The sequence below is a fragment of the Oncorhynchus keta genome, unplaced genomic scaffold, assembly GCF_023373465.1.
Source record: "Oncorhynchus keta strain PuntledgeMale-10-30-2019 unplaced genomic scaffold, Oket_V2 Un_contig_3330_pilon_pilon, whole genome shotgun sequence".
Classification (NCBI taxonomy): Eukaryota; Metazoa; Chordata; class Actinopteri; order Salmoniformes; family Salmonidae; genus Oncorhynchus; species Oncorhynchus keta.
In genome coordinates, this window is record NW_026287199.1 from 489,662 (window position 1) to 516,586 (window position 26,925).

Genomic DNA, 26,925 nt, shown 5'->3' on the forward strand with positions numbered 1-26,925 from the left:
AGTACCACAAAAAGGTGTATATTATCCCATACTATACCACAACAAGGTGTATATTATCCTATACTATACTACAACAAGGTGTATATTATCCCATACTATACCACAACAAGGTGTATAGTATCCTATACTATACCACAACAAGGTGTATATTATCCTATACTATACCACAACAAGGTGTATATTATCCCATACTATACCACAACAAGGTGTATATTATCCTATACTATACCACAACAAGGTGTATATTATCCCATACTATACCACAACAAGGTGTATATTATCCTATACTATACCACAACAAGGTGTATATTATCCCATACTATACCACAACAAGGTGTATATTATCCTATACTATACCACAACAAGGTGTATATTATCCCATACTATACCACAACAAGGTGTATATTATCCCATACTATACCACAACAAGGTGTATATTATCCCATACTATACCACAACAAGGTGTATATTATCCCATACTATACCACAACAAGGTGTATATTATCCCATACTATACCACAACAAGGTGTATATTATCCTATACTATACCACAACAAGGTGTATATTATCCTATATTATACAACAACAAGGTGTATATTATCCCATACTATACCACAACAAGGTGTATATTATCCCATACTATACCACAACAAGGTGTATATTATCCCATACTATACCACAACAAGGTGTATATTATCCTATACTATACCACAACAAGGTGTATATTATCCTATACTATACTACAACAAGGTGTATATTATCCCATACTATACCACAACAAGGTGTATAGTATCCTATACTATACCACATCAAGGTGTATATTATCCTATACTATACCACAACAAGGTGTATATTATCCCATACTATACCAGAACAAGGTGTATATTATCCTATACTATACCACAACAAGGTGTATATTATCCCATACTATACCACAACAAGGTGTATATTATCCTATACTATACCACAACAAGGTGTATATTATCCCATACTATACCACAACAAGGTGTATATTATCCTATACTATACCACAACAAGGTGTATATTATCCCATACTATACCACAACAAGGTGTATATTATCCCATACTATACCACAACAAGGTGTATATTATCCCATACTATACCACAACAAGGTGTATATTATCCCATACTATACCACAACAAGGTGTATATTATCCTATACTATACCACAACAAGGTGTATATTATCCTATACTATACCACAACAAGGTGTATATTATCCTATACTATACCACAACAAGGTGTATATTATCCTATACTATACCACAACAAGGTGTATATTATACCATACTATACCACAACAAGGTGTATATTATCCCATACTATACCACAACAAGGTGTATATTATCCTATACTATACCACAACAAGGTGTATATTATCCCATACTATACCACAACAAGGTGTATATTATCCTATACTATACCACAACAAGGTGTATATTATCCCATACTATACCACAACAAGGTGTATATTATCCCATACTATACCACAACAAGGTGTATATTATCCTATACTATACCACAACAAGGTGTATATTATCCTATACTATACCACAACAAGGTGTATATTATCCTATACTATACCACAACAAGGTGTATATTATACCATACTATACCACAACAAGGTGTATATTATCCCATACTATACCACAACAAGGTGTATATTATCCTATACTATACCACAACAAGGTGTATATTATCCCATACTATACCACAACAAGGTGTATATTATCCTATACTATACCACAACAAGGTGTATATTATCCCATACTATACCACAACAAGGTGTATATTATCCCATACTATACCACAACAAGGTGTATATTATCCTATACTATACCACAACAAGGTGTATATTATCCTATACTATACCACAACAAGGTGTATATTATCCCATACTATACCACAACAAGGTGTATATTATCCCATACTATACCACAACAAGGTGTATATTATCCCATACTATACCACAACAAGGTGTATATTATCCTATACTATACCACAACAAGGTGTATATTATCCTATACTATACCACAACAAGGTGTATATTATCCCATACTATACCACAACAAGGTGTATATTATCCTATACTATACCACAACAAGGTGTATATTATCCCATACTATACCACAACAAGGTGTATATTATCCTATACTATACCACAACAAGGTGTATATTATCCCATACTATACCACAACAAGGTGTATATTATCCTATACTATACCACAACAAGGTGTATATTATCCTATACTATACCACAACAAGGTGTATATTATCCCATACTATACCACAACAAGGTGTATATTATCCCATACTATACCACAACAAGGTGTATATTATCCTATACTATACCACAACAAGGTGTATATTATCCTATACTATACCACAACAAGGTGTATATTATCCTATACTATACCACAACAAGGTGTATATTATCCCATACTATACCACAACAAGGTGTATATTATCCTATACTATACCACAACAAGGTGTATTATTATTATTATTATTATATTATCCCATACTATACAAGAACAAGGTGTACCATACTATACCAGAACAAGGTGTACCATAATGTACCAGAACAAGGTGTACCATAATATACCAGAACAAGTTGTACCAGAACAAGGTGTACCATAATGTACCAGAACAAGGTGTACCATACTATACCAGAACAAGGTGTACCATAATGTACCAGAACAAGGTGTATATTATCCCATACTATACCACAACAAGGTGTATATTATCCCATACTATACCACAACAAGGTGTATATTATCCCATACTATACCAGAACAAGGTGTACCATACTATACCAGAACAAGGTGTACCATAATGTACCAGAACAAGGTGTACCATACTATACCAGAACAAGGTGTATATTATACCATACTATACCAGAACAAGGTGTATATTATACCATACTATACCACAACAAGGTGTATATTATCCCATACTATACCACAACAAGGTGTATATTATCCTATACTATACCAGAACAAGGTGTACCATACTATACCAGAACAAGGTGTGCCATACTATACCAGAACAAGGTGTACCATAATTTACCAGAACAAGGTGTACCATACTATACCAGAACAAGGTGTACCATAATGTACCAGAACAAGGTGTACCATACTATACCAGAACAAGGTGTACCATAATGTACCAGAACAAGGTGTACCATACAATACCAGAACAAGGTGTACCATAATGTACCAGAACAAGGTGTACCATACTATACCAGAACAAGGTGTACTATAATGTACGAGAACAAGGTGTATATTATACCATACTGTACCAGAACAAGGTGTATATTATACCATACTATACCAGAACAAGGTGTACAATAATGTACCACAACAAGGTGTATATTATACCATACTATACCAGAACAAGGTGTATATTATCCCATACTATACCACAACAAGGTGTATATTATCCCATACTATACCACAACAAGGTGTATATTATCCCATACTATACCACAACAAGGTGTATATTATCCTATACTATACCAGAACAAGGTGTATATTATACCATACTATACCACACCAAGGTGTATATTATCCCATACTATACCACAACAAGGTGTATATTATCCTATACTATACCACAACAAGGTGTATATTATCCCATACTATACCACAACAAGGTGTATATTATCCTATACTATACCACAACAAGGTGTATATTATCCCATACTATACCACAACAAGGTGTATATTATCCCATACTATACCACAACAAGGTGTATATTATCCTATACTATACCACAACAAGGTGTATATTATCCCATACTATACCACAACAAGGTGTATATTATCCCATACTATACCACAACAAGGTGTATATTATCCCATACTATACCACAACAAGGTGTATATTATCCCATACTATACCACAACAAGGTGTATATTATCCTATACTATACCACAACAAGGTGTATATTATCCCATACTATACCACAACAAGGTGTATATTATCCTATACTATACCAGAACAAGGTGTATATTATCCAGAACAATACCATAATGTACCAGAACAAGGTATTATCCTATACTATACCAGAACAAGGTGTATATTATCCCATACTATACCAGAACAAGGTGTATATTATCCTATACTATACCAGAACAAGGTGTATCCCATACTATACCAGAACAAGGTGTACCATATTACCAGAACAAGGTGTACCATAATGTACAAGAACAAGGTGTATATTACCATACTATACCAGAACAAGGTGTATATTATCCCATACTACCAGAACAAGGTGTATATTATCCCATACTATACCAGAACAAGGTGTACCATACTATACCAGAACAAGGTGTACCATAATGTACCAGAACAAGGTGTACCATACTATACCAGAACAAGGTGTATATTATCCCATACTATACCAGAACAAGGTGTACCATACTATACCAGAACAAGGTGTACCATACTATACCAGAACAAGGTGTACCATACTATACCAGAACAAGGTGTACCATACTATACCAGAACAAGGTGTACCATACTATACCAGAACAAGGTGTATATTATCCCATACTATACCACAACAAGGTGTACCATACTATACCAGAACAAGGTGTACCATACTATACCAGAACAAGGTGTATATTATCCCATACTATACCACAACAAGGTGTACCATACTATACCAGAACAAGGTGTACCATACTATACCAGAACAAGGTGTACCAGAACAAGGTGTACCATACTATACCAGAACAAGGTGTACCATAATGTACCAGAACAAGGTGTACCATACTATACCAGAACAAGGTGTACCACACTATACCAGAACAAGGTGTACCATACTATACCAGAACAAGGTGTACCATACTATACCAGAACAAGGTGTACCATACTATACCAGAACAAGGTGTACCATAATGTACCAGAACAAGGTGTACCATACTATACCAGAACAAGGTGTATATTATCCCATACTATACCACAACAAGGTGTACCATACTATACCAGAACAAGGTGTACCATACTATACCAGAACAAGGTGTACCATACTATACCAGAACAAGGTGTACCATAATGTACCAGAACAAGGTGTACCATACTATACCAGAACAAGGTGTATATTATCCCATACTATACCACAACAAGGTGTACCATACTATACCAGAACAAGGTGTACCATACTATACCAGAACAAGGTGTACCATACTATACCAGAACAAGGTGTACCATACTATACCAGAACAAGGTGTACCATAATGTACCAGAACAAGGTGTACCATACTATACCAGAACAAGGTGTATATTATCCCATACTATACCACAACAAGGTGTACCAAACTATACCAGAACAAGGTGTACCATACTATACCAGAACAAGGTGTACCATACTATACCAGAACAAGGTGTACCACACTATACCAGAACAAGGTGTACCATAATGTACCAGAACAAGGTGTACCATAATGTACCAGAACAAGGTGTACCATACTATACCAGAACAAGGTGTACCATACTATACCAGAACAAGGTGTACCATACTATACCAGAACAAGGTGTACCATAATGTACCAGAACAAGGTGTACCATACTATACCAGAACAAGGTGTACCATACTATACCAGAACAAGGTGTACCATAATGTACCAGAACAAGGTGTACCATAATGTACCAGAACAAGGTGTACCATACTATACCAGAACAAGGTGTACCATGCTATACCAGAACAAGGTGTACCATAATGTACCAGAACAAGGTGTACCATACTATACCAGAACAAGGTGTACCATACTATACCAGAACAAGGTGTACCATACTATACCAGAACAAGGTGTACCATACTATACCACAACAAGGTGTACCATACTATACCAGAACAAGGTGTACCATACTATACCAGAACAAGGTGTACCATAATGTACCAGAACAAGGTGTACCATACTATACCAGAACAAGGTGTACCATGCTATACCAGAACAAGGTGTACCATACTATACCAGAACAAGGTGTACCATAATGTACCAGAACAAGGTGTACCATACTATACCAGAACAAGGTGTACCATACTATACCAGAACAAGGTGTACCATACTATACCAGAACAAGGTGTACCAGAACAAGGTGTACCATAATGTACCAGAACAAGGTGTACCATACTATACCAGAACAAGGTGTACCATACTATACCAGAACAAGGTGTACCATACTATACCAGAACAAGGTGTACCATAATGTACCAGAACAAGGTGTACCATAATGTACCAGAACAAGGTGTACCATACTATACCAGAACAAGGTGTACCATGCTATACCAGAACAAGGTGTACCATACTGTACCAGAACAAGGTGTACCATGCTATACCAGAACAAGGTGTACCATACTATACCACAACAAGGTGTACCATACTATACCAGAACAAGGTGTACCATACTATACCAGAACAAGGTGTACCATACTATACCAGAACAAGGTGTACCATGCTATACCACAACAAGGTGTACCATACTATACCAGAACAAGGTGTACCATGCTATACCAGAACAAGGTGTACCATGCTATACCAGAACAAGGTGTATATTATACCATACTATACCAGAACAAGTTGTACCATACTATACCAGAACAAGGTGTACCATACTATACCAGAACAAGGTGTACCATAATGTACCAGAACAAGTTGTACCATACTATACCAGAACAAGGTGTACCATAATGTACCAGAACAAGGTGTACCATACTATACCAGAACAAGGTGTATATTATACCATACTATACCAGAACAAGGTGTACCATACTATACCAGAACAAGGTGTACCATACTATACCAGAACAAGGTGTACCATAATGTACCAGAACAAGGTGTACCATACTATACCAGAACAAGGTGTATATTATACCATACTATACCAGAACAAGGTGTACCATACTATACCAGAACAAGGTGTACCATACTATACCAGAACAAGGTGTACCATAATGTACCAGAACAAGGTGTACCATAATGTACCAGAACAAGGTGTACCATACTATACCAGAACAAGGTGTACCATGCTATACCAGAACAAGGTGTACCATAATGTACCAGAACAAGGTGTACCATGCTATACCAGAACAAGGTGTACCATACTATACCACAACAAGGTGTACCATACTATACCAGAACAAGGTGTACCATACTATACCAGAACAAGGTGTACCATACTATACCAGAACAAGGTGTACCATGCTATACCACAACAAGGTGTACCATACTATACCAGAACAAGGTGTACCATGCTATACCAGAACAAGGTGTACCATACTATACCAGAACAAGGTGTACCATACTATACCAGAACAAGGTGTACCATACTATACCAGAACAAGGTGTACCATAATGTACCAGAACAAGTTGTACCATACTATACCAGAACAAGGTGTACCATAATGTACCAGAACAAGGTGTACCATACTATACCAGAACAAGGTGTATATTATACCATACTATACCAGAACAAGGTGTACCATACTATACCAGAACAAGGTGTACCATACTATACCAGAACAAGGTGTACCATAATGTACCAGAACAAGGTGTACCATACTATACCAGAACAAGGTGTATATTATACCATACTATACCAGAACAAGGTGTACCATACTATACCAGAACAAGGTGTACCATACTATACCAGAACAAGGTGTATATTATACCATACTATACCAGAACAAGGTGTACCATACTATACCAGAACAAGGTGTACCATACTATACCACAACAAGGTGTATATTATCCTATACTATACCACAACAAGGTGTACCATACTATACCAGAACAAGGTGTACCATAATGTACCAGAACAAGTTGTACCATAATGTACCAGAACAAGGTGTACCATACTATACCAGAACAAGGTGTACCATACTATACCAGAACAAGGTGTACCATACTATACCAGAACAAGGTGTACCATACTATACCACAACAAGGTGTATATTATACCATACTATACCACAACAAGGTGTGCCATACTATACCAGAACAAGGTGTACCATACTATACCACAACAAGGTGTATATTATCCCATACTATACCAGAACAAGGTGTATATTATACCATACTATACGAGAACAAGGTGTACCATACTATACCAGAACAAGGTGTACCATACTATACCAGAACAAGGTGTACCATACTATACCAGAACAAGGTGTACCATACTATACCAGAACAAGGTGTACCATAATGTACCAGAACAAGGTGTACCATACTATACCAGAACAAGGTGTATATTATCCCATACTATACCAGAACAAGGTGTACCATACTATACCAGAACAAGGTGTACCATACTATACCAGAACAAGTTGTACCATACTATACCAGAACAAGGTGTACCATAATGTACCAGAACAAGGTGTATATTATACCATACTATACCAGAACAAGGTGTACCATACTATACCAGAACAAGGTGTACCATACTATACCAGAACAAGGTGTACCATGCTATACCAGAACAAGGTGTACCATACTATACCAGAACAAGTTGTACCATACTATACCAGAACAAGGTGTACCATGCTATACCAGAACAAGGTGTACCATACTATACCAGAACAAGGTGTACCATGCTATACCAGAACAAGGTGTACCATAATGTACCAGAACAAGGTGTACCATAATGTATCAGAACAAGGTGTACCATAATGTACCAGAACAAGGTGTACCATACTATACCAGAACAAGTTGTACCATACTATACCAGAACAAGTTGTACCATAATGTACCAGAACAAGTTGTACCATAATGTACCAGAACAAGTTGTACCTCCTCCCTTAATTCTAACCCCATCATTAATTCCAACCTTAACCCTAGAAATAGCATTTGACCTTGTTTAATGTTAAACAAGTTAAATGTTTGTTTGTTTGCTATTCTTGTGGAGACATCTGGTCCAAGAATAGTTAGACACCTCCTCCCTAACACACTGCTCTAATCACCACACATTCCAAACTTCAACAGTCCCAGACACATAAAACATTTATGCTTAACAAACACATGTCTGAGTGTCTGAGTGTGTGCGTGTATGTGTGTGTGTGTGTGTTCAAAGCATGGTGCCATGGTAATATAATGTGTGTGTGTGTGTGTGTGTGTGTGTGTGTGTGTGTGTGTGTGTGTGTGTGTGTGTGTGTGTGTGTGTGTGTGTGTGTGTGTGTGTGTGTGTGTGTGTGTGTGTGTTTTAAGCATAGCGACATGGTAATATAGTGTGTGTGTAAAATAAAATGTGACATGATTTGATTTGATATTTACACCACACACACACACACACACACACACACACACACCACACACACTCTCTCACACATAGACACTCTTTCTCACTCTTCACATACACTGCAGCAACTCTGTTTATTATCGACCCTGACTGCCTCGCCCCTACATACATGTACATAATACCTTGACTAACCTGATACCCCTGTATATAGCCTCATTACTAACCTGATACCCCTGTATAGAGCCTAATTACTAACCGGATACCCCTGTATATAGCCTCATTACTAACCTGATACCCCCTGTATATAGCCTCATTACTAACCTGTAGCCCTGTATATAGCCTCATTACTAACCTGATACCCCTGTATATAGCCTCATTACTAACCTGGTACCCCTGTATATAGCCTAATTATTAACCTGTACCCCTCTCATTACTAACCTGGTACCCCTGTATATAGCCTCATTACTAACCTGGTACCCCTGTATATAGCCTCATTACTACCTGATACCCCTGTATATAGCCTCATTACTAACCTGACACCCCTGTATGTATCCTCATTACTAACCTGTACCCCCTCATTACTAACCTGGTACCCCTGTATATAGCCTCATTACTAACCTGTACCCCCTCATTACTAACCTGGTACCCCTGTATATAGCCTCATTACGAACCTGGTACCCCTGTATATAGTCTCATTACTAACCTGATACCCCTGTATATAACCTCATTACTACCTGTACCCCCTGTATATAGCCTCATTACTAACCTGGTACCCCTATATATAGCCTCATTACTAACCTGGTACCCCTGTATATAGCCTCATTACTAACCTGTACCCCCTCATTACTAACCTGGTACCCCTGTATATAGCCTCATTACTAACCTGGTACCCCTGTATATAGTCTCATTACTAACCTGATACCCCTGTATATAACCTCATTACTACCTGTACCCCCTGTATATAGCCTCATTACTAACCTGGTACCCCTGTATATAGCCTCATTACTACCTGGTGCCCCTGTATATAGCCTCATTACTAACCTGTACCCCCTGTATATAGCCTCATTACTAACCTGGTACACCTGTATATAGCCTCATTACTAACCTGTACTACAGCACATCAAATCGGCACCAGTACTCCCTGTGCCTGGTACCCCTGTATAAAGCCTCATTAGTATCTGTTACTCCCTGTATATAGCCTCATTACTACCTGTACCCCCTGTATATAGACTAATTAATACCTGGTACTCCCTGTATATAGCCTCATTACTAACCTGTACTCCCATTACTACCTGGTACCCCTGTATATAGCCTCATTACTAACCTGTACTCCCATTACTACCTGGTACCCCTGTATAAGGATGCTGTAGATGATATAGAGTACAGTATATACATATGAGATGAGTATGTAAACAAAGTGGCATAGTTAAAGTGGCTAGTGATACATGTATTACATAAAGATGCAGTTAGGCTGTTTGAGGTTTGCCAACACGCTGTTTGGAGAACAATAGACCAACATAGCTACTGTAGTAGGTCAGAGCATTGGGCTTTAGAACAATGTCTACTTCTCATAGTTGTTTGTTTCTAATGCATTAAGGTGTCTGTAATAGAATAAATGTAGACATTAATAAATGGATTTCTATAGCTTCGGTGAGGGGAGAGCCAAGCTGGAGGCACGGTGGCTTCCAAACAGTGCCCCTTGTCCGTCATCTAGTGTATATATACTAGTGTATATATAATGGTGAGGGGAAAGCCAAGCTGGAGGCATGGTGGCTTCCAAACAGTGCTCCTTGTCCGTCATCTAGTGTATATATACTAGTGTATAGATAATGGTGAGGGGAGAGCCAAGCTGGAGGCACGGTGGCTTCCAAACAGTGCCCCTTGTCCGTCATCTAGTGTATATATACTAGTGTATATATAATGGTGAGGGGAGAGCCAAGCTGGAGGCACGGTGGCTTCCAAACAGTGCCCCTTGTCCGTCATCTAGTGTATATATAATGGTGAGGGGAAAGCCAAGCTGGAGGCACGGTGGCTTCCAAACAGTGCCCCTTGTCCGTCATCTAGTGTATATATACTAGTGTATATATAATGGTGAGGGGAGAGCCAAGCTGGAGGCACGGTGGCTTCCAAACAGTGCCCCTTGTCCGTCATCTAGTGTATATATACTAGTGTATATATAATGGTGAGGGGAAAGCCAAGCTGGAGGCACGGTGGCTTCCAAACAGTGCCCCTTGTCCGTCATCTAGTGTATATATACTAGTGTATATATAATGGTGAGGGGAGAGCCAAGCTGGAGGCACGGTGGCTTCCAAACAGGGCCCCTTGTCCGTCATCTAGTGTATATATACTAGTATATATAATGGTGAGGGAGAGCCAAGCTGGAGGCACGGTGGCTTCAAACATCATCTAGTGTATATATAATGGTGAGGGGAGAGCCAAGCTGGAGGCACGGTGGCTTCCAAACAGTGCCCCTTGTCCGTCATCTAGTGTATATATACTAGTGTATATATAATGGTGAGGGGAAAGCCAAGCTGGAGGCACGGTGGCTTCCAAACAGTGCTCCTTGTCCGTCATCTAGTGTATATATACTAGTGTATATATAATGGTGAGGGGAGAGCCAAGCTGGAGGCACGGTGGCTTCCAAACAGTGCCCCTTGTCCGTCATCTAGTGTATATATACTAGTGTATATATAATGGTGAGGGGAGAGCCAAGCTGGAGGCACGGTGGCTTCCAAACAGTGCCCCTTGTCCGTCATCTAGTGTATATATAATGGTGAGGGGAAAGCCAAGCTGGAGGCACGGTGGCTTCCAAACAGTGCTCCTTGTCCGTCATCTAGTGTATATATACTAGTGTATATATAATGGTGAGGGGAGAGCCAAGCTGGAGGCACGGTGGCTTCCAAACAGTGCTCCTTGTCCGTCATCTAGTGTATATATACCAGTGTATATATAATGGTGAGGGGAGAGCCAAGCTGGAGGCACGGTGGCTTCCAAACAGTGCTCCTTGTCCGTCATCTAGTGTATATATAATGCATTGGGAACAACCATGACGCAATCGAATCTGCACTCACTTTGAAACTAAGGTACAGCGAAGCCTCATCATTACTATCTGAGAGATTGGTTTCCTAGTCGCATAAAATACTAATCATGGTCGCAAAGCAAAATATTTTGTCACATTTGCAACCAGACTGGTCTCACTTTAGAGCGCTGCATAGAGTAATAGAAAGGAATATATATATATATATATATATATATATATATATATATATATATATATATATAGAGATAGAGAGAGAGAGAGAGAGAGAGAGAGAGAGAGAGAGAGACAGAGAGAGAGACAGAGATACAGAGAGACAGAGAGAGAGAGAGAGAGACAGAGAGACAGAGAGAGAGAGAGAGAGAGAGAGAGAGAGAGAGAGAGAGAGAGAGAGAGAGAGAGAGAGAGAGAGAGAGAGAGAGAGAGAGAGAGAGAGAGGGAGAGACAGACAGAGAGAGAGAGAGAGAGAGAGAGAGAGAGAGATGGTGTGACTCACATCCAGGCCAGCGTCTCCAGGCTCTCCGTCATCTCCTTTAGGTCCTGGGGTTCCCTTTCCACCCTAAAGGTCAAAAACCTCATGGTCAGGGACTGGGAAACAGTCCCTCATGGTCAGGGAAACAGTTCCCCATTGTTTCAGTTCCAGTAACACTAGTCACCATGACTCATTGTTCCAGTAACACTAGTCACCATGACTCATTGTTCCAGTAACACTAGTCACCATGACTCATTGTTCCAGTAACACTAGTCACCATGACTCATTGTTCCAGTAACACTAGTCACCATGACTCATTGTTCCAGTAACACTAGTCATCATGACTCATTGTTCCAGAAACACTAGTCATCATGACTCATTGTTCCAGTAACACTAGTCACCATGTCTCATTGTTCCAGTAACACTAGTCACCATGACTCATTGTTCCAGTAACACTAGTCACCATGACTCATTGTTCCCGTAACACTAGTCATCATGACTCATTGTTCCAGTAACACTAGTCACCATGACTCATTGTTCCAGTAACACTAGTCATCATGACTCATTGTTCCAGTAACACTAGTCACCATGACTCATTGTTTCAGTAACACTAGTCACCATGACTCATTGTTCTAGTAACACTAGTCATCATGACTCATTGTTCCAGAAACACTAGTCATCATGACTCATTGTTCCAGTAACACTAGTCAACATGTCTCATTGTTCCAGTAACACTAGTCACCATGACTCATTGTTCCAGTAACACTAGTCACCATGTCTCATTGTTCCAGTAACACTAGTCACCATGTCTCATTGTTCCAGTAACACTAGTCACCATGACTCATTGTTCCAGTAACACTAGTCATCATGACTCATTGTTCCAGTAACACTAGTCACCATGACTCATTGTTCCAGTAACACTAGTCATCATGACTCATTGTTCCAGAAACACTAGTCATCATGACTCATTGTTCCAGTAACACTAGTCATCATGACTCATTGTTTCAGTAACACTAGTCATCATGACTCATTGTTCCAGTAACACTAGTCACCATGACTCATTGTTCCAGTAACACTAGTCATCATGACTCATTGTTCCAGTAACACTAGTCATCATGACTCATTGTTCCAGTAACACTAGTCACCATGAGTCATTGTTCCAGTAACACTAGTCACCATGACTCATTGTTTCAGTTCCAGTAACACTAGTCATCATGACTCATTGTTCCAGTAACACTAGTCATCATGACTCATTGTTTCAGTTCCAGTAACACTAGTCATCATGACTCATTGTTCCAGTAACACTAGTCACCATGACTCATTGTTCCAGTAACACTAGTCATCATGACTCATTGTTCCAGTAACACTAGTCATCATGACTCATTGTTTCAATTCCAGCAACACTAGACATCATGACTCATTGTTCCAGTTCCAGTAACACTAGTCATCATGACTCATTGTTCCAGTAACACTAGTCACCATGACTCATTGTTCCAGTTCCAGCAACACTAGTCATCATGACTCATTGTTCCAGTAACACTAGTCATCATGACTCATTGTTCCAGTAACACTAGTCATCATGACTCATTGTTCCAGTAACACTAGTCACCATGACTCATTGTTCCAGAAACACTAGTCACCATGACTCATTGTTCCAGAAACACTAGTCACCATGACTCATTGTTCCAGTAACACTAGTCATCATGACTCATTGTTCCAGAAACACTAGTCACCATGACTCATTGTTCCAGAAACACTAGTCACCATGACTCATTGTTCCAGTAACACTAGTCATCATGACTCATTGTTCCAGTAACACTAGTCATCATGACTCATTGTTTCAATTCCAGTAACACTAGTCATCATGACTCATTGTTCCAGTTCCAGCAACACTAGTCATCATGACTCATTGTTCCAGTAACACTAGTCACCATGACTCATTGTTCCAGTAACACTAGACATCATGACTCATTGTTCCAGTAACACTAGTCACCATGACTCATTGTTCCAGCAACACTAGTCACCATGACTCATTGTTCCAGAAACACTAGTCACCATGACTCATTGTTCCAGTAACACTAGTCACCATGACTCATTGTTCTAGTAACACTAGTCATCATGACTCATTGTTCCAGTAACACTAGTCATCATGACTCATTGTTCCAGTAACACTAGACACCATGACTCATTGTTTCAGTTCCAGTAACACTAGTCATCATGACTCATTGTTCCAGTAACACTAGTCACCATGACTCATTGTTCCAGTAACACTAGTCATCATGACTCATTGTTCCAGTAACACTAGTCACCATGACTCATTGTTCCAGTAACACTAGTCATCATGACTCATTGTTCCAGTAACACTAGTCATCATGACTCATTGTTCCAGTAACACTAGTCATCATGACTCATTGTTCCAGTAACACTAGTCACATGACTCATTGTTCCAGCAACACTAGTCATCATGACTCATTGTTCCAGTAACACTAGTCATCATGACTCATTGTTCCAGTAACACTAGTCACCATGACTCATTGTTCCAGTAACACTAGTCATCATGACTCATTGTTCCAGTAACACTAGTCATCATGACTCATTGTTCCAGTAACACTAGTCATCATGACTCATTGTTCCAGTAACACTAGTCATCATGACTCATTGTTCCAGTAACACTAGTCATCATGACTCATTGTTCCAGTAACACTAGTCACCATGACTCATTGTTCCAGTAACACTAGTCATCATGACTCATTGTTCCAGTAACACTAGTCATCATGACTCATTGTTCCAGTAACACTAGTCATCATGTCTCATTGTTCCAGTAACACTAGTCATCATGACTCATTGTTCCAGTAACACTAGTCATCATGACTCATTGTTCCAGTAACACTAGTCACCATGACTCATTGTTCCAGTAACACTAGTCATCATGACTCATTGTTCCAGTAACACTAGTCACCATGACTCATTGTTCCAGCAACACTAGTCACCATGACTCATTGTTCCAGAAACACTAGTCACCATGACTCATTGTTCCAGTAACACTAGTCACCATGACTCATTGTTCTAGTAACACTAGTCATCATGACTCATTGTTCCAGTAACACTAGTCATCATGACTCATTGTTCCAGTAACACTAGACACCATGACTCATTGTTTCAGTTCCAGTAACACTAGTCATCATGACTCATTGTTCCAGTAACACTAGTCACCATGACTCATTGTTCCAGTAACACTAGTCATCATGACTCATTGTTCCAGTAACACTAGTCACCATGACTCATTGTTCCAGTAACACTAGTCATCATGACTCATTGTTCCAGTAACACTAGTCATCATGACTCATTGTTCCAGAAACACTAGTCACCATGACTCATTGTTCCAGTAACACTAGTCACCATGACTCATTGTTCCAGAAACACTAGTCACCATGACTCATTGTTCCAGAAACACTAGTCACCATGACTCATTGTTCCAGTAACACTAGTCATCATGACTCATTGTTCCAGTAACACTAGTCATCATGACTCATTGTTTCAATTCCAGTAACACTAGTCATCATGACTCATTGTTCCAGTTCCAGCAACACTAGTCATCATGACTCATTGTTCCAGTAACACTAGTCACCATGACTCATTGTTCCAGTAACACTAGACATCATGACTCATTGTTCCAGTAACACTAGTCACCATGACTCATTGTTCCAGCAACACTAGTCACCATGACTCATTGTTCCAGAAACACTAGTCACCATGACTCATTGTTCCAGTAACACTAGTCACCATGACTCATTGTTCTAGTAACACTAGTCATCATGACTCATTGTTCCAGTAACACTAGTCATCATGACTCATTGTTCCAGTAACACTAGACACCATGACTCATTGTTTCAGTTCCAGTAACACTAGTCATCATGACTCATTGTTCCAGTAACACTAGTCACCATGACTCATTGTTCCAGTAACACTAGTCATCATGACTCATTGTTCCAGTAACACTAGTCACCATGACTCATTGTTCCAGTAACACTAGTCATCATGACTCATTGTTCCAGTAACACTAGTCATCATGACTCATTGTTCCAGTAACACTAGTCATCATGACTCATTGTTCCAGTAACACTAGTCACCATGACTCATTGTTCCAGCAACACTAGTCATCATGACTCATTGTTTCAGTAACACTAGTCATCATGACTCATTGTTCCAGTAACACTAGTCACCATGACTCATTGTTCCAGTAACACTAGTCATCATGACTCATTGTTCCAGTAACACTAGTCATCATGACTCATTGTTCCAGTAACACTAGTCATCATGACTCATTGTTCCAGTAACACTAGTCATCATGACTCATTGTTCCAGTAACACTAGTCATCATGACTCATTGTTCCAGTAACACTAGTCACCATGACTCATTGTTCCAGTAACACTAGTCATCATGACTCATTGTTCCAGTAACACTAGTCATCATGACTCATTGTTCCAGTAACACTAGTCATCATGTCTCATTGTTCCAGTAACACTAGTCACCATGACTCATTGTTCCAGTAACACTAGACATCATGACTCATTGTTCCAGTAACACTAGTCACCATGACTCATTGTTCCAGCAACACTAGTCACCATGACTCATTGTTCCAGAAACACTAGTCACCATGACTCATTGTTCCAGTAACACTAGTCACCATGACTCATTGTTCTAGTAACACTAGTCATCATGACTCATTGTTCCAGTAACACTAGTCATCATGACTCATTGTTCCAGTAACACTAGACACCATGACTCATTGTTTCAGTTCCAGTAACACTAGTCATCATGACTCATTGTTCCAGTAACACTAGTCACCATGACTCATTGTTCCAGTAACACTAGTCATCATGACTCATTGTTCCAGTAACACTAGTCACCATGACTCATTGTTCCAGTAACACTAGTCATCATGACTCATTGTTCCAGTAACACTAGTCATCATGACTCATTGTTCCAGTAACACTAGTCATCATGACTCATTGTTCCAGTAACACTAGTCACCATGACTCATTGTTCCAGCAACACTAGTCATCATGACTCATTGTTTCAGTAACACTAGTCATCATGACTCATTGTTCCAGTAACACTAGTCACCATGACTCATTGTTCCAGTAACACTAGTCATCATGACTCATTGTTCCAGTAACACTAGTCATCATGACTCATTGTTCCAGTAACACTAGTCATCATGACTCATTGTTCCAGTAACACTAGTCATCATGACTCATTGTTCCAGTAACACTAGTCATCATGACTCATTGTTTAAGCAACACTAGTCATCACGACTCATTGTTCCAGTTGTGGTAGTGTGAGTCATGCCTTGGTCCTGATTCAGAGGTGAGAGCTTAAAGGTGAAAGTTCATGAACTCACCGGCTCTCCAGTACCTCCTCGTGGGCCGGGGTAACCCTGAGAGAGGCAAGAGACAAACACACGTGAGAGAGAGAGACGGCCGAACAACACACACACTGTACATACATCCACGCACGCACACACATAGACAAACGCACACACACACACTGTATATACACACACACACTGTACATACATCCACGCACGCACACACATAGACAAACGCACACACACACACACTGTATATACACTCCCACACACACACTGTACATACATCCACGCACGCACACACATAGACAAATGCACACACACACACACACACACTGTACATACATCCACGCACGCACACACATAGACAAACGCACACACACACACACACTGTACATACATCCACGCACGCACACACATAGACAAACGCACACACACACACACGCTGTATATACACTCCCACACACACACACACACACACACACACAGACAAACACACACACACACACACACACACACACACACACACACACACACACACACACACACACACACACACACACACACACACACACACACACACACACACACACACACACTGTATATACACCCACCCACACACACACACACACTGTATATACACCCACCCACACACACACACTGTATATACACCCACCCACACACACACACTGTATATACACCCACCCACACACACACACACTGTATATACACCCACCCACACACACACACACTGTATATACACCCACCCACCCACACACACACACACACACACACACACACACACACACACACACACACACACACACACACACACACACACACACACACACACACACACACACACACACACATTATTATAAACCCAAACAACAATACACCACGTCACACAATTGTACCTGGAAACCATGACAACCCTCAGTTCCATTTCCAGGTGCACCATCTTCTCCCTGGAATAGAAGAGGCAGAACACTTCAGCCATCTCTCTTTCTTTCTCTCTTTCACACACTGTACACACTCCTCTCCCTCTCCTCCAGCCCCCCGCACTCCCCCTCTTGCTCTCTCTCTCACCCTCGCTCCGATCTGGCCTCTGTCTCCGGGAGCTCCTTTGATCCCTCTTGGTCCTTTGGGGCCCTGGGAAATAAGAGGCAGATAGGAAAAATATTTTAGATTTCGGAAACAGATGGGAAATGTAGTTTAGATAAGAGACAGATGGGAAATGTAGTTTAGATCAGAGACAGATGGGAAATGTAGTTTAGATCAGAGACAGATGGGAAATGTAGTTTAGATAAGAGACAGATGGGAAATGTAGTTTAGATAAGAGACAGATGGGAAATGTAGTTTAGATAAGAGACAGATGGGAAATGTAGTTTAGATAAGACAATGTAGGAAATGTAGGTCAGAGGTTAATGGCTGAACTTCATCCGATGAAGACTTCCCAATGTTCATCCCATTGATCATGTGACACCCTTCATTCCAATGTGTAGACTCAACAGCGCATTGAAGCCAAATTAAGTCGGTTAAGATGGCGTCATAACATGCTAAGTTTGAGCTACTGCAAGACGTAAAGCTGTTGGCTAGCTCAGTGCTGCCCCCTCTATTTGAGTAACTCAAGTTGAAGGCCGACAGGGGTACTGCAGGCTGCCATTAGTAACTAAATTATCCTTAACTTATTTTGTGTGCGATTTTAAAATAATCGGTTCAATGACATAAAATAAGTTATTAAAAGCAGTTATTGGTACCGTGATTGTCTTTGAAACATTTTTTATTAACACAAAGATGCATTTTTCCATTCGCTCTAATGCAGGATCCTGTTTTGTGCTAACAATGCCTGCAGTACCGCGATCGGCCTTCGGTGGCTTCAATGACAGGGAGCAGTCGTTCTCCTCTGAGACTTCCTGACTACCTGACCACATTTAAACACACACTTTGATCAATATCCCAATATCAGATGGAAAATAAGATTTGACAAAGCCTTAAACTTTTCCAACACAGTGATGAATGTGTGTGAGATAAATACATGTATTACTAACTCGATGCCAGAATGAATAAACAGATGAACGAGATGCCTCACCTCTGGCCCGGGGGCGCCCTCATCTCCTCTGTATCCTGGAGACCCCGCCCTGCCAATGTCACCCTGGAACACACAAGACTACGCTTAGAACATACTGTACACACACACACATCCAGTATCTAGTCTGATAACATACAGTATCTAGTCTGATAACATACAGTATCTAGTCTGATAACATACAGTATCTAGTCTGATAACATACAGTATCTAGTCTGATAACATACAGTATCTAGTCTGATAACATACAGTATCTAGTCTGATAACATACAGTATCTAGTCTGATAACATACAGTATCTAGTCTGATAACATACAGTATCTAGTCTGATAAATGAACTAGTCTACAGTCTATAGCCTGATAACATACAGTATCTAGTCTGATAAATGAACAGGTCTACAGTCTATAGACAGATAACATACAGTATCTAGTCAGATAACATACAGTATCTAGTCTGATAAATGAACTAGTCTACAGTCTATAGCCTGATAACATACAGTATCTAGTCTGATAAATGAACAGGTCTACAGTCTATAGCCTGATAACATACAGTATCTAGTCTGATAACATACAGTATCTAGTCTGATAAATGAACTAGTCTACAGTCTATAGACAGATAACATACAGTATCTAGTCAGATAAATGAACAAGCCTACAGTCTATAGTCAGATAACATACAGTAGGACATGAAATACATTTTCTTTAGACCTGCCTAAAATAAATCATGATTCTATTGTGATGGTGTTTATTCAATTGATTTATGAGACACAGACCCGATGTGTGAGTGTGGTCTATTTCATGTTTGTTCTGTTCATTAGGTTTTGATGAGGAGAGGACCTAAAGCACAAAGACCCGATGTGTGGTCTATTTCATGTTTGTTCTGTTCATTAGGTTTTGATGAGGAGAGGACCTAAAGCATAAAGACCCTATTGTGAGTGTGTCCTGTTCATTAGGTTTTGATGAGGAGAGGACCTAAAGCACAAAGACCCGATGTGTGGTCTATTTCATGTTTGTTCTGTTCATTAGGTTTTGATGAGGAGAGGACCTAAAGCATAAAGACCCGATGTGTGGTCTATTTCATGTTTGTCCTGTTCATTAGGTTTTGATGAGGAGAGGACCTAAAGCACAAAGACCCGATGTGTGGTCTATTTCATGTTTGTTCTGTTCATTAGGTTTTGATGAGGAGAGGACCTAAAGCACAAAGACCCGATGTGTGAGTGTGGTCTATTTCATGTTTGTCCTGTTCATTAGGTTTTAGGTTAGGTTTAGGTTCATTAGGTTTTGATGAGGAGAGGACCTAAAGCACAAAGACCCGATGTGTGAGTGTGGTCTATTTCATGTTTGTTCTGTTCATTAGGTTTTGATGAGGAGAGGACCTAAAGCACAAAGACCCGATGTGTGGTCTATTTCATGTTTGTTCTGTTCATTAGGTTTTGATGAGGAGAGGACCTAAAGCATAAAGACCCGATGTGTGGTCTATTTCATGTTTGTCCTGTTCATTAGGTTTTGATGAGGAGAGGACCTAAAGCACAAAGACCCGATGTGTGGTCTATTTCATGTTTGTTCTGTTCATTAGGTTTTGATGAGGAGAGGACCTAAAGCACAAAGACCCGATGTGTGAGTGTGTCCTGTTCATTAGGTTTTAGGTTAGGTTTAGGTTCATTAGGTTTTGATGAGGAGAGGACCTAAAGCACAAAGCAGCCATTCAGAGAGAGGCACGGCATCACAGAGGTAGGTGGGTTTCTATGGTTACACTAATATTCAACAGCGCTAACGGTCATAATTATCATAATACGCCCTGTCTTATTGGATGGTCACAGACACACATTAGAAGGGCTAAGTCAGGGGAAAGTGTGTGTGTGAGAGAAAGACAGAAAAAGAGAGAGAGAGACAGAGAGAGGGAGGGAGGGGGAGGGAGGGAGGGAGGGAGGGAGGGAGGGAGGGAGGGAGGGAGGGAGGGAGGGAGGAGAAGTCAATTGAGAGAGAGAGAGAGAGAGAGAGAGAGAGAGAGAGAGAGAGAGAGGCAGAGAGACAGAGAGAGAAGTGAAATTGAGAGAGAGAGAGAGAGAGAGAGAGAGAGAGAGAGAGAGAGAGAGAGAGAGAGAGAGAGAGAGAGAGAGAGAGAGAGAGAGAGAGAGAAATCTGGACAGAGTTCCATCTCGGCTTCTGTTTTTACAGGGAACTTCTAGACTCACACTTTCCCCTCTGACTCACTCCCCCTCTCTACCGGGTGAAAGAACTATGCCAAAAAGAACATGTCTTTTGACTGTGTGTTCCTTTCCCCTCGTAATGCTAGTGGTCACCGAGAACATGATTCATAATAATACCACCACATTCTGCACTGTAATGCAATAGCTAAGCAACCGAGTTAAACCTCTTAGACAAAGATTTGATGTACGATAATTAGGAGTCATCTGTTGACGGACGATGAACAAGAATATATCAGCCTTAGAGTTAACCTAGTAAGCAGCCTTAGAGTTAACCTAGTAAGCAGCCTTAGAGTTCACCTAGTAAGCAGCCTTAGAGTTAACCTAGTAAGCAGCCTTAGAGTTAACCTAGTAAGCAGCCTTAGAGTTAACCTAGTAAGCAGCCTTAGAGTTAACCTAGTAAGCAGCCTTAGAGTTAACCTAGTAAGCAGCCTTAGAGTTAACCTAGTAAGCAGCCTTAGAGTTAACCTAGTAAGCAGCCTTAGAGTTAACCTAGAGTTAAGCAGCCTTAGAGTTAACCTAGTAAGCAGCCTTAGAGTTAACCTAGTAAGCAGCCTTAGAGTTAACCTAGTAAGCAGCCTTAGAGTTAACCTAGTAAGCAGCCTTAGAGTTAACCTAGTAAGCAGCCTTAGAGTTAACCTAGTAAGCAGCCTTAGAGTTAACCTAGTAAGCAGCCTTAGAGTTAACCTAGTAAGCAGCCTTAGAGTTAACCTAGTAAGCAGCCTTAGAGTTAACCTAGTAAGCAGCCTTAGAGTTAACCTAGTAAGCAGCCTTAGAGTTAACCTAGTAAGCAGCCTTAGAGTTAACCTAGTAAGCAGCCTTAGAGTTAACCTAGTAAGCAGCCTTAGAGTTAACCTAGTAAGCAGCCTTAGAGTTAACCTAGTAAGCAGCCTTAGAGTTAACCTAGTAAGCAGCCTTAGAGTTAACCTAGTAAGCAGCCTTAGAGTTAACCTAGTAAGCAGCCTTAGAGTTAACCTAGTAAGCAGCCTTAGAGTTAACCTAGTAAGCAGCCTTAGAGTTAACCTAGTAAGCAGCCTTAGAGTTAACCTAGTAAGCAGCCTTAGAGTTAACCTAGTAAGCAGCCTTAGAGTTAACCTAGTAAGCAGCCTTAGAGTTAACCTAGTAAGCAGCCTTAGTTAACCTAGTAAGCAGCCTTAGAGTTAACCTAGTAAGCAGCCTTAGAGTTAACCTAGTAAGCAGCCTTAGAGTTAACCTAGTAAGCAGCCTTAGAGTTAACCTAGTAAGCAGCCTTAGAGTTAACCTAGTAAGCAGCCTTAGAGTTAACCTAGTAAGCAGCCTTAGAGTTAACCTAGTAAGCAGCCTTAGAGTTAACCTAGTAAGCAGCCTTAGAGTTAACCTAGTAAGCAGCCTTAGAGTTAACCTAGTAAGCAGCCTTAGAGTTAACCTAGTAAGCAGCCTTAGAGTTAACCTAGTAAGCAGCCTTAGAGTTAACCTAGTAAGCAGCCTTAGAGTTAACCTAGTAAGCAGCCTTAGAGTTAACCTAGTAAGCAGCCTTAGAGTTAACCTAGTAAGCAGCCTTAGAGTTAACCTAGTAAGCAGCCTTAGAGTTAACCTAGTAAGCAGCCTTAGAGTTAACCTAGTAAGCAGCCTTAGAGTTAACCTAGTAAGCAGCCTTAGAGTTAACCTAGTAAGCAGCCTTAGAGTTAACCTAGTAAGCAGCCTTAGAGTTAACCTAGTAAGCAGCCTTAGAGTTAACCTAGTAAGCAGCCTTAGAGTTAACCTAGTAAGCAGCCTTAGAGTTAACCTAGTAAGCAGCCTTAGAGTTAACCTAGTAAGCAGCCTTAGAGTTAACCTAGTAAGCAGCCTTAGAGTTAACCTAGTTAAGCAGCCTTAGAGTTAACCTAGTAAGCAGCCTTAGAGTTAACCTAGTAAGCAGCCTTAGAGTTAACCTAGTAAGCAGCCTTAGAGTTAACCTAGTAAGCAGCCTTAGAGTTAACCTAGTAAGCAGCCTTAGAGTTAACCTAGTAAGCAGCCTTAGAGTTAACCTAGTAAGCAGCCTTAGAGTTAACCTAGTAAGCAGCCTTAGAGTTAACCTAGTAAGCAGCCTTAGAGTTAACCTAGTAAGCAGCCTTAGAGTTAACCTAGTAAGCAGCCTTAGAGTTAACCTAGTAAGCAGCCTTAGAGTTAACCTAGTAAGCAGCCTTAGAGTTAACCTAGTAAGCAGCCTTAGAGTTAACCTAGTAAGCAGCCTTAGAGTTAACCTAGTAAGCAGCCTTAGAGTTAACCTAGTAAGCAGCCTTAGAGTTAACCTAGTAAGCAGCCTTAGAGTTAACCTAGTAAGCAGCCTTAGAGTTAACCTAGTAAGCAGCCTTAGAGTTAACCTAGTAAGCAGCCTTAGAGTTAACCTAGTAAGCAGCCTTAGAGTTAACCTAGTAAGCATCCTTAGAGTTAACCTAGTAAGCAGCCTTAGAGTTAACCTAGTAAGCAGCCTTAGAGTTAACCTAGTAAGCAGCCTTAGAGTTAACCTAGTAAGCAGCCTTAGAGTTAACCTAGTAAGCAGCCTTAGAGTTAACCTAGTAAGCAGCCTTAGAGTTAACCTAGTAAGCAGCCTTAGAGTTAACCTAGTAAGCAGCCTTAGAGTTAACCTAGTAAGCAGCCTTAGAGTTAACCTAGTAAGCAGCCTTAGAGTTAACCTAGTAAGCAGCCTTAGAGTTAACCTAGTAAGCAGCCTTAGAGTTAACCTAGTAAGCTGCCTTAGAGTTAACCTAGTAAGCAGCCTTAGAGTTAACCTAGTAAGCAGCCTTAGAGTTAACCTAGTAAGCTTGATGAAGGGTTTTTAACGTTGTTTTAGAACTATGGTACATACAGGCTCTCCATTGGCTCCAGATGAACCCTCTCTGCCCTGATCTCCACGAGGCCCTGGGTCACCCTGAAGGGACAGAAGACATCCGTCAACACACACCTTCATCATCATCAACATCATCATCATCACCATCATCACCATCATCATCATCATCACCATCATCACCATCATCATCATCATCACCATCATCATCATCACCATCATCGTCATCATGACCACTTCTGTAATTTGCACGGACTTCATGGAGAGAATGGTAACCAGGCTTTCAACTCCCTAGATTAGGGAGGGGCAACTTTGATCGGGGGGTAGGGGCCACAAAAAACAGAACTCATCATGAGGGGCCGCAGTGGCTTGTGGGTCTGTGTACCCACGTCTAAACCCCCACCCCAAAAAACATTTAGCGGCCCCCACTCGTGACATCCAAGAGAAAACATTAACGTTTTAAAATTAATTTCCTGAAATTCTACACATGTTGCCACAGGGGGGAGGCAAATGTTTCCAGTTTTTTAAAATGACAACTGATGATCAATGGGCCCCACCCCGGGCGGTAATTCAACCAGTTTAGATAGCTGGCTGGCCGCTAGACTATTTGACCAATCACATCCTGTTTTCCTGATATGGGCTAATGGAAAACCACATTTCTAAATGTCACCGTGTGTATTCTAACTGTCAACAGGAAGTTGAGACCCCGACTGAGTTCCCCCCCACCCAAATCATCCCTGCCCCAGATCATTTGCCTTGCTCAAGGACATCATCATCATCATCACTCACCAAATCTCCTCTTGGTCCTCTGTTTCCACGGGTTCCTTGTTCTCCTTTCTCTCCTGGGGTTCCCTGAAGGAGAATGGACAGAAGTCAACACACACACGCAGATACACAGACACACAGATACACAGACACACAGATACACAGACACACAGACACACAGGCACACAGACAGACACACAGACACACAGACACACAGACACACAGACACACAGATACAGACACACAGACACACAGATACAGACACACAGACACACAGACACACAGATACAGACACACAGTCACACAGATACAGACACACAGATACACAGACACACAGATACAGATACACAGACACAGACACACAGACACAGACACACAGATACAGACACACAGACACACAGACACACAGATACAGATACAGACACACAGATACAGACACACAGACACAGACACACAGATACAGATACACAGATACACAGACACACAGACACACAGATACACAGACACACAGATACACAGATACAGACACACACACACACAGACACAGACACACAGACACACAGATACACAGACACACAGATACACAGATACAGATACACATACACACAGACACACAGACACACAGACACAGACACACAGACACAGACACACAGATACAGACACACAGACACACAGACACAGACACACAGATACAGACACACAGACACACAGACACACAGACACACAGATACAGATACAGACACACAGATACAGACACACAGACACAGACACACAGATACAGATACACAGATACACAGACACACAGACACACAGATACACAGACACACAGATACACAGATACAGACACACACAGACACAGACACACAGACACACAGATACACAGACACACAGATACACAGATACACATACACACAGAC

The 26,925-nt window shown here is 40.6% G+C and overlaps 1 protein-coding gene across 1 annotated transcript in view; it reads right to left on the bottom strand.

The window, feature by feature from the left end:
* LOC118383953 (collagen alpha-1(VI) chain-like) overlaps positions 1-26,925 on the bottom strand; it is a 107,202-nt gene that overhangs the window by 29,434 nt on the left and 50,843 nt on the right. Inside the window, exons 17-23 of the mRNA XM_052508061.1 lie at positions 26,033-26,095; positions 25,265-25,327; positions 20,235-20,297; positions 19,232-19,294; positions 19,060-19,110; positions 18,176-18,211; positions 12,795-12,857 (exon numbers count right to left, since the gene is read on the bottom strand). Of these exons, the coding sequence (XP_052364021.1) occupies positions 12,795-12,857; positions 18,176-18,211; positions 19,060-19,110; positions 19,232-19,294; positions 20,235-20,297; positions 25,265-25,327; positions 26,033-26,095 (402 nt within the window). The remainder of the gene's footprint in view (positions 1-12,794; positions 12,858-18,175; positions 18,212-19,059; positions 19,111-19,231; positions 19,295-20,234; positions 20,298-25,264; positions 25,328-26,032; positions 26,096-26,925) is intronic.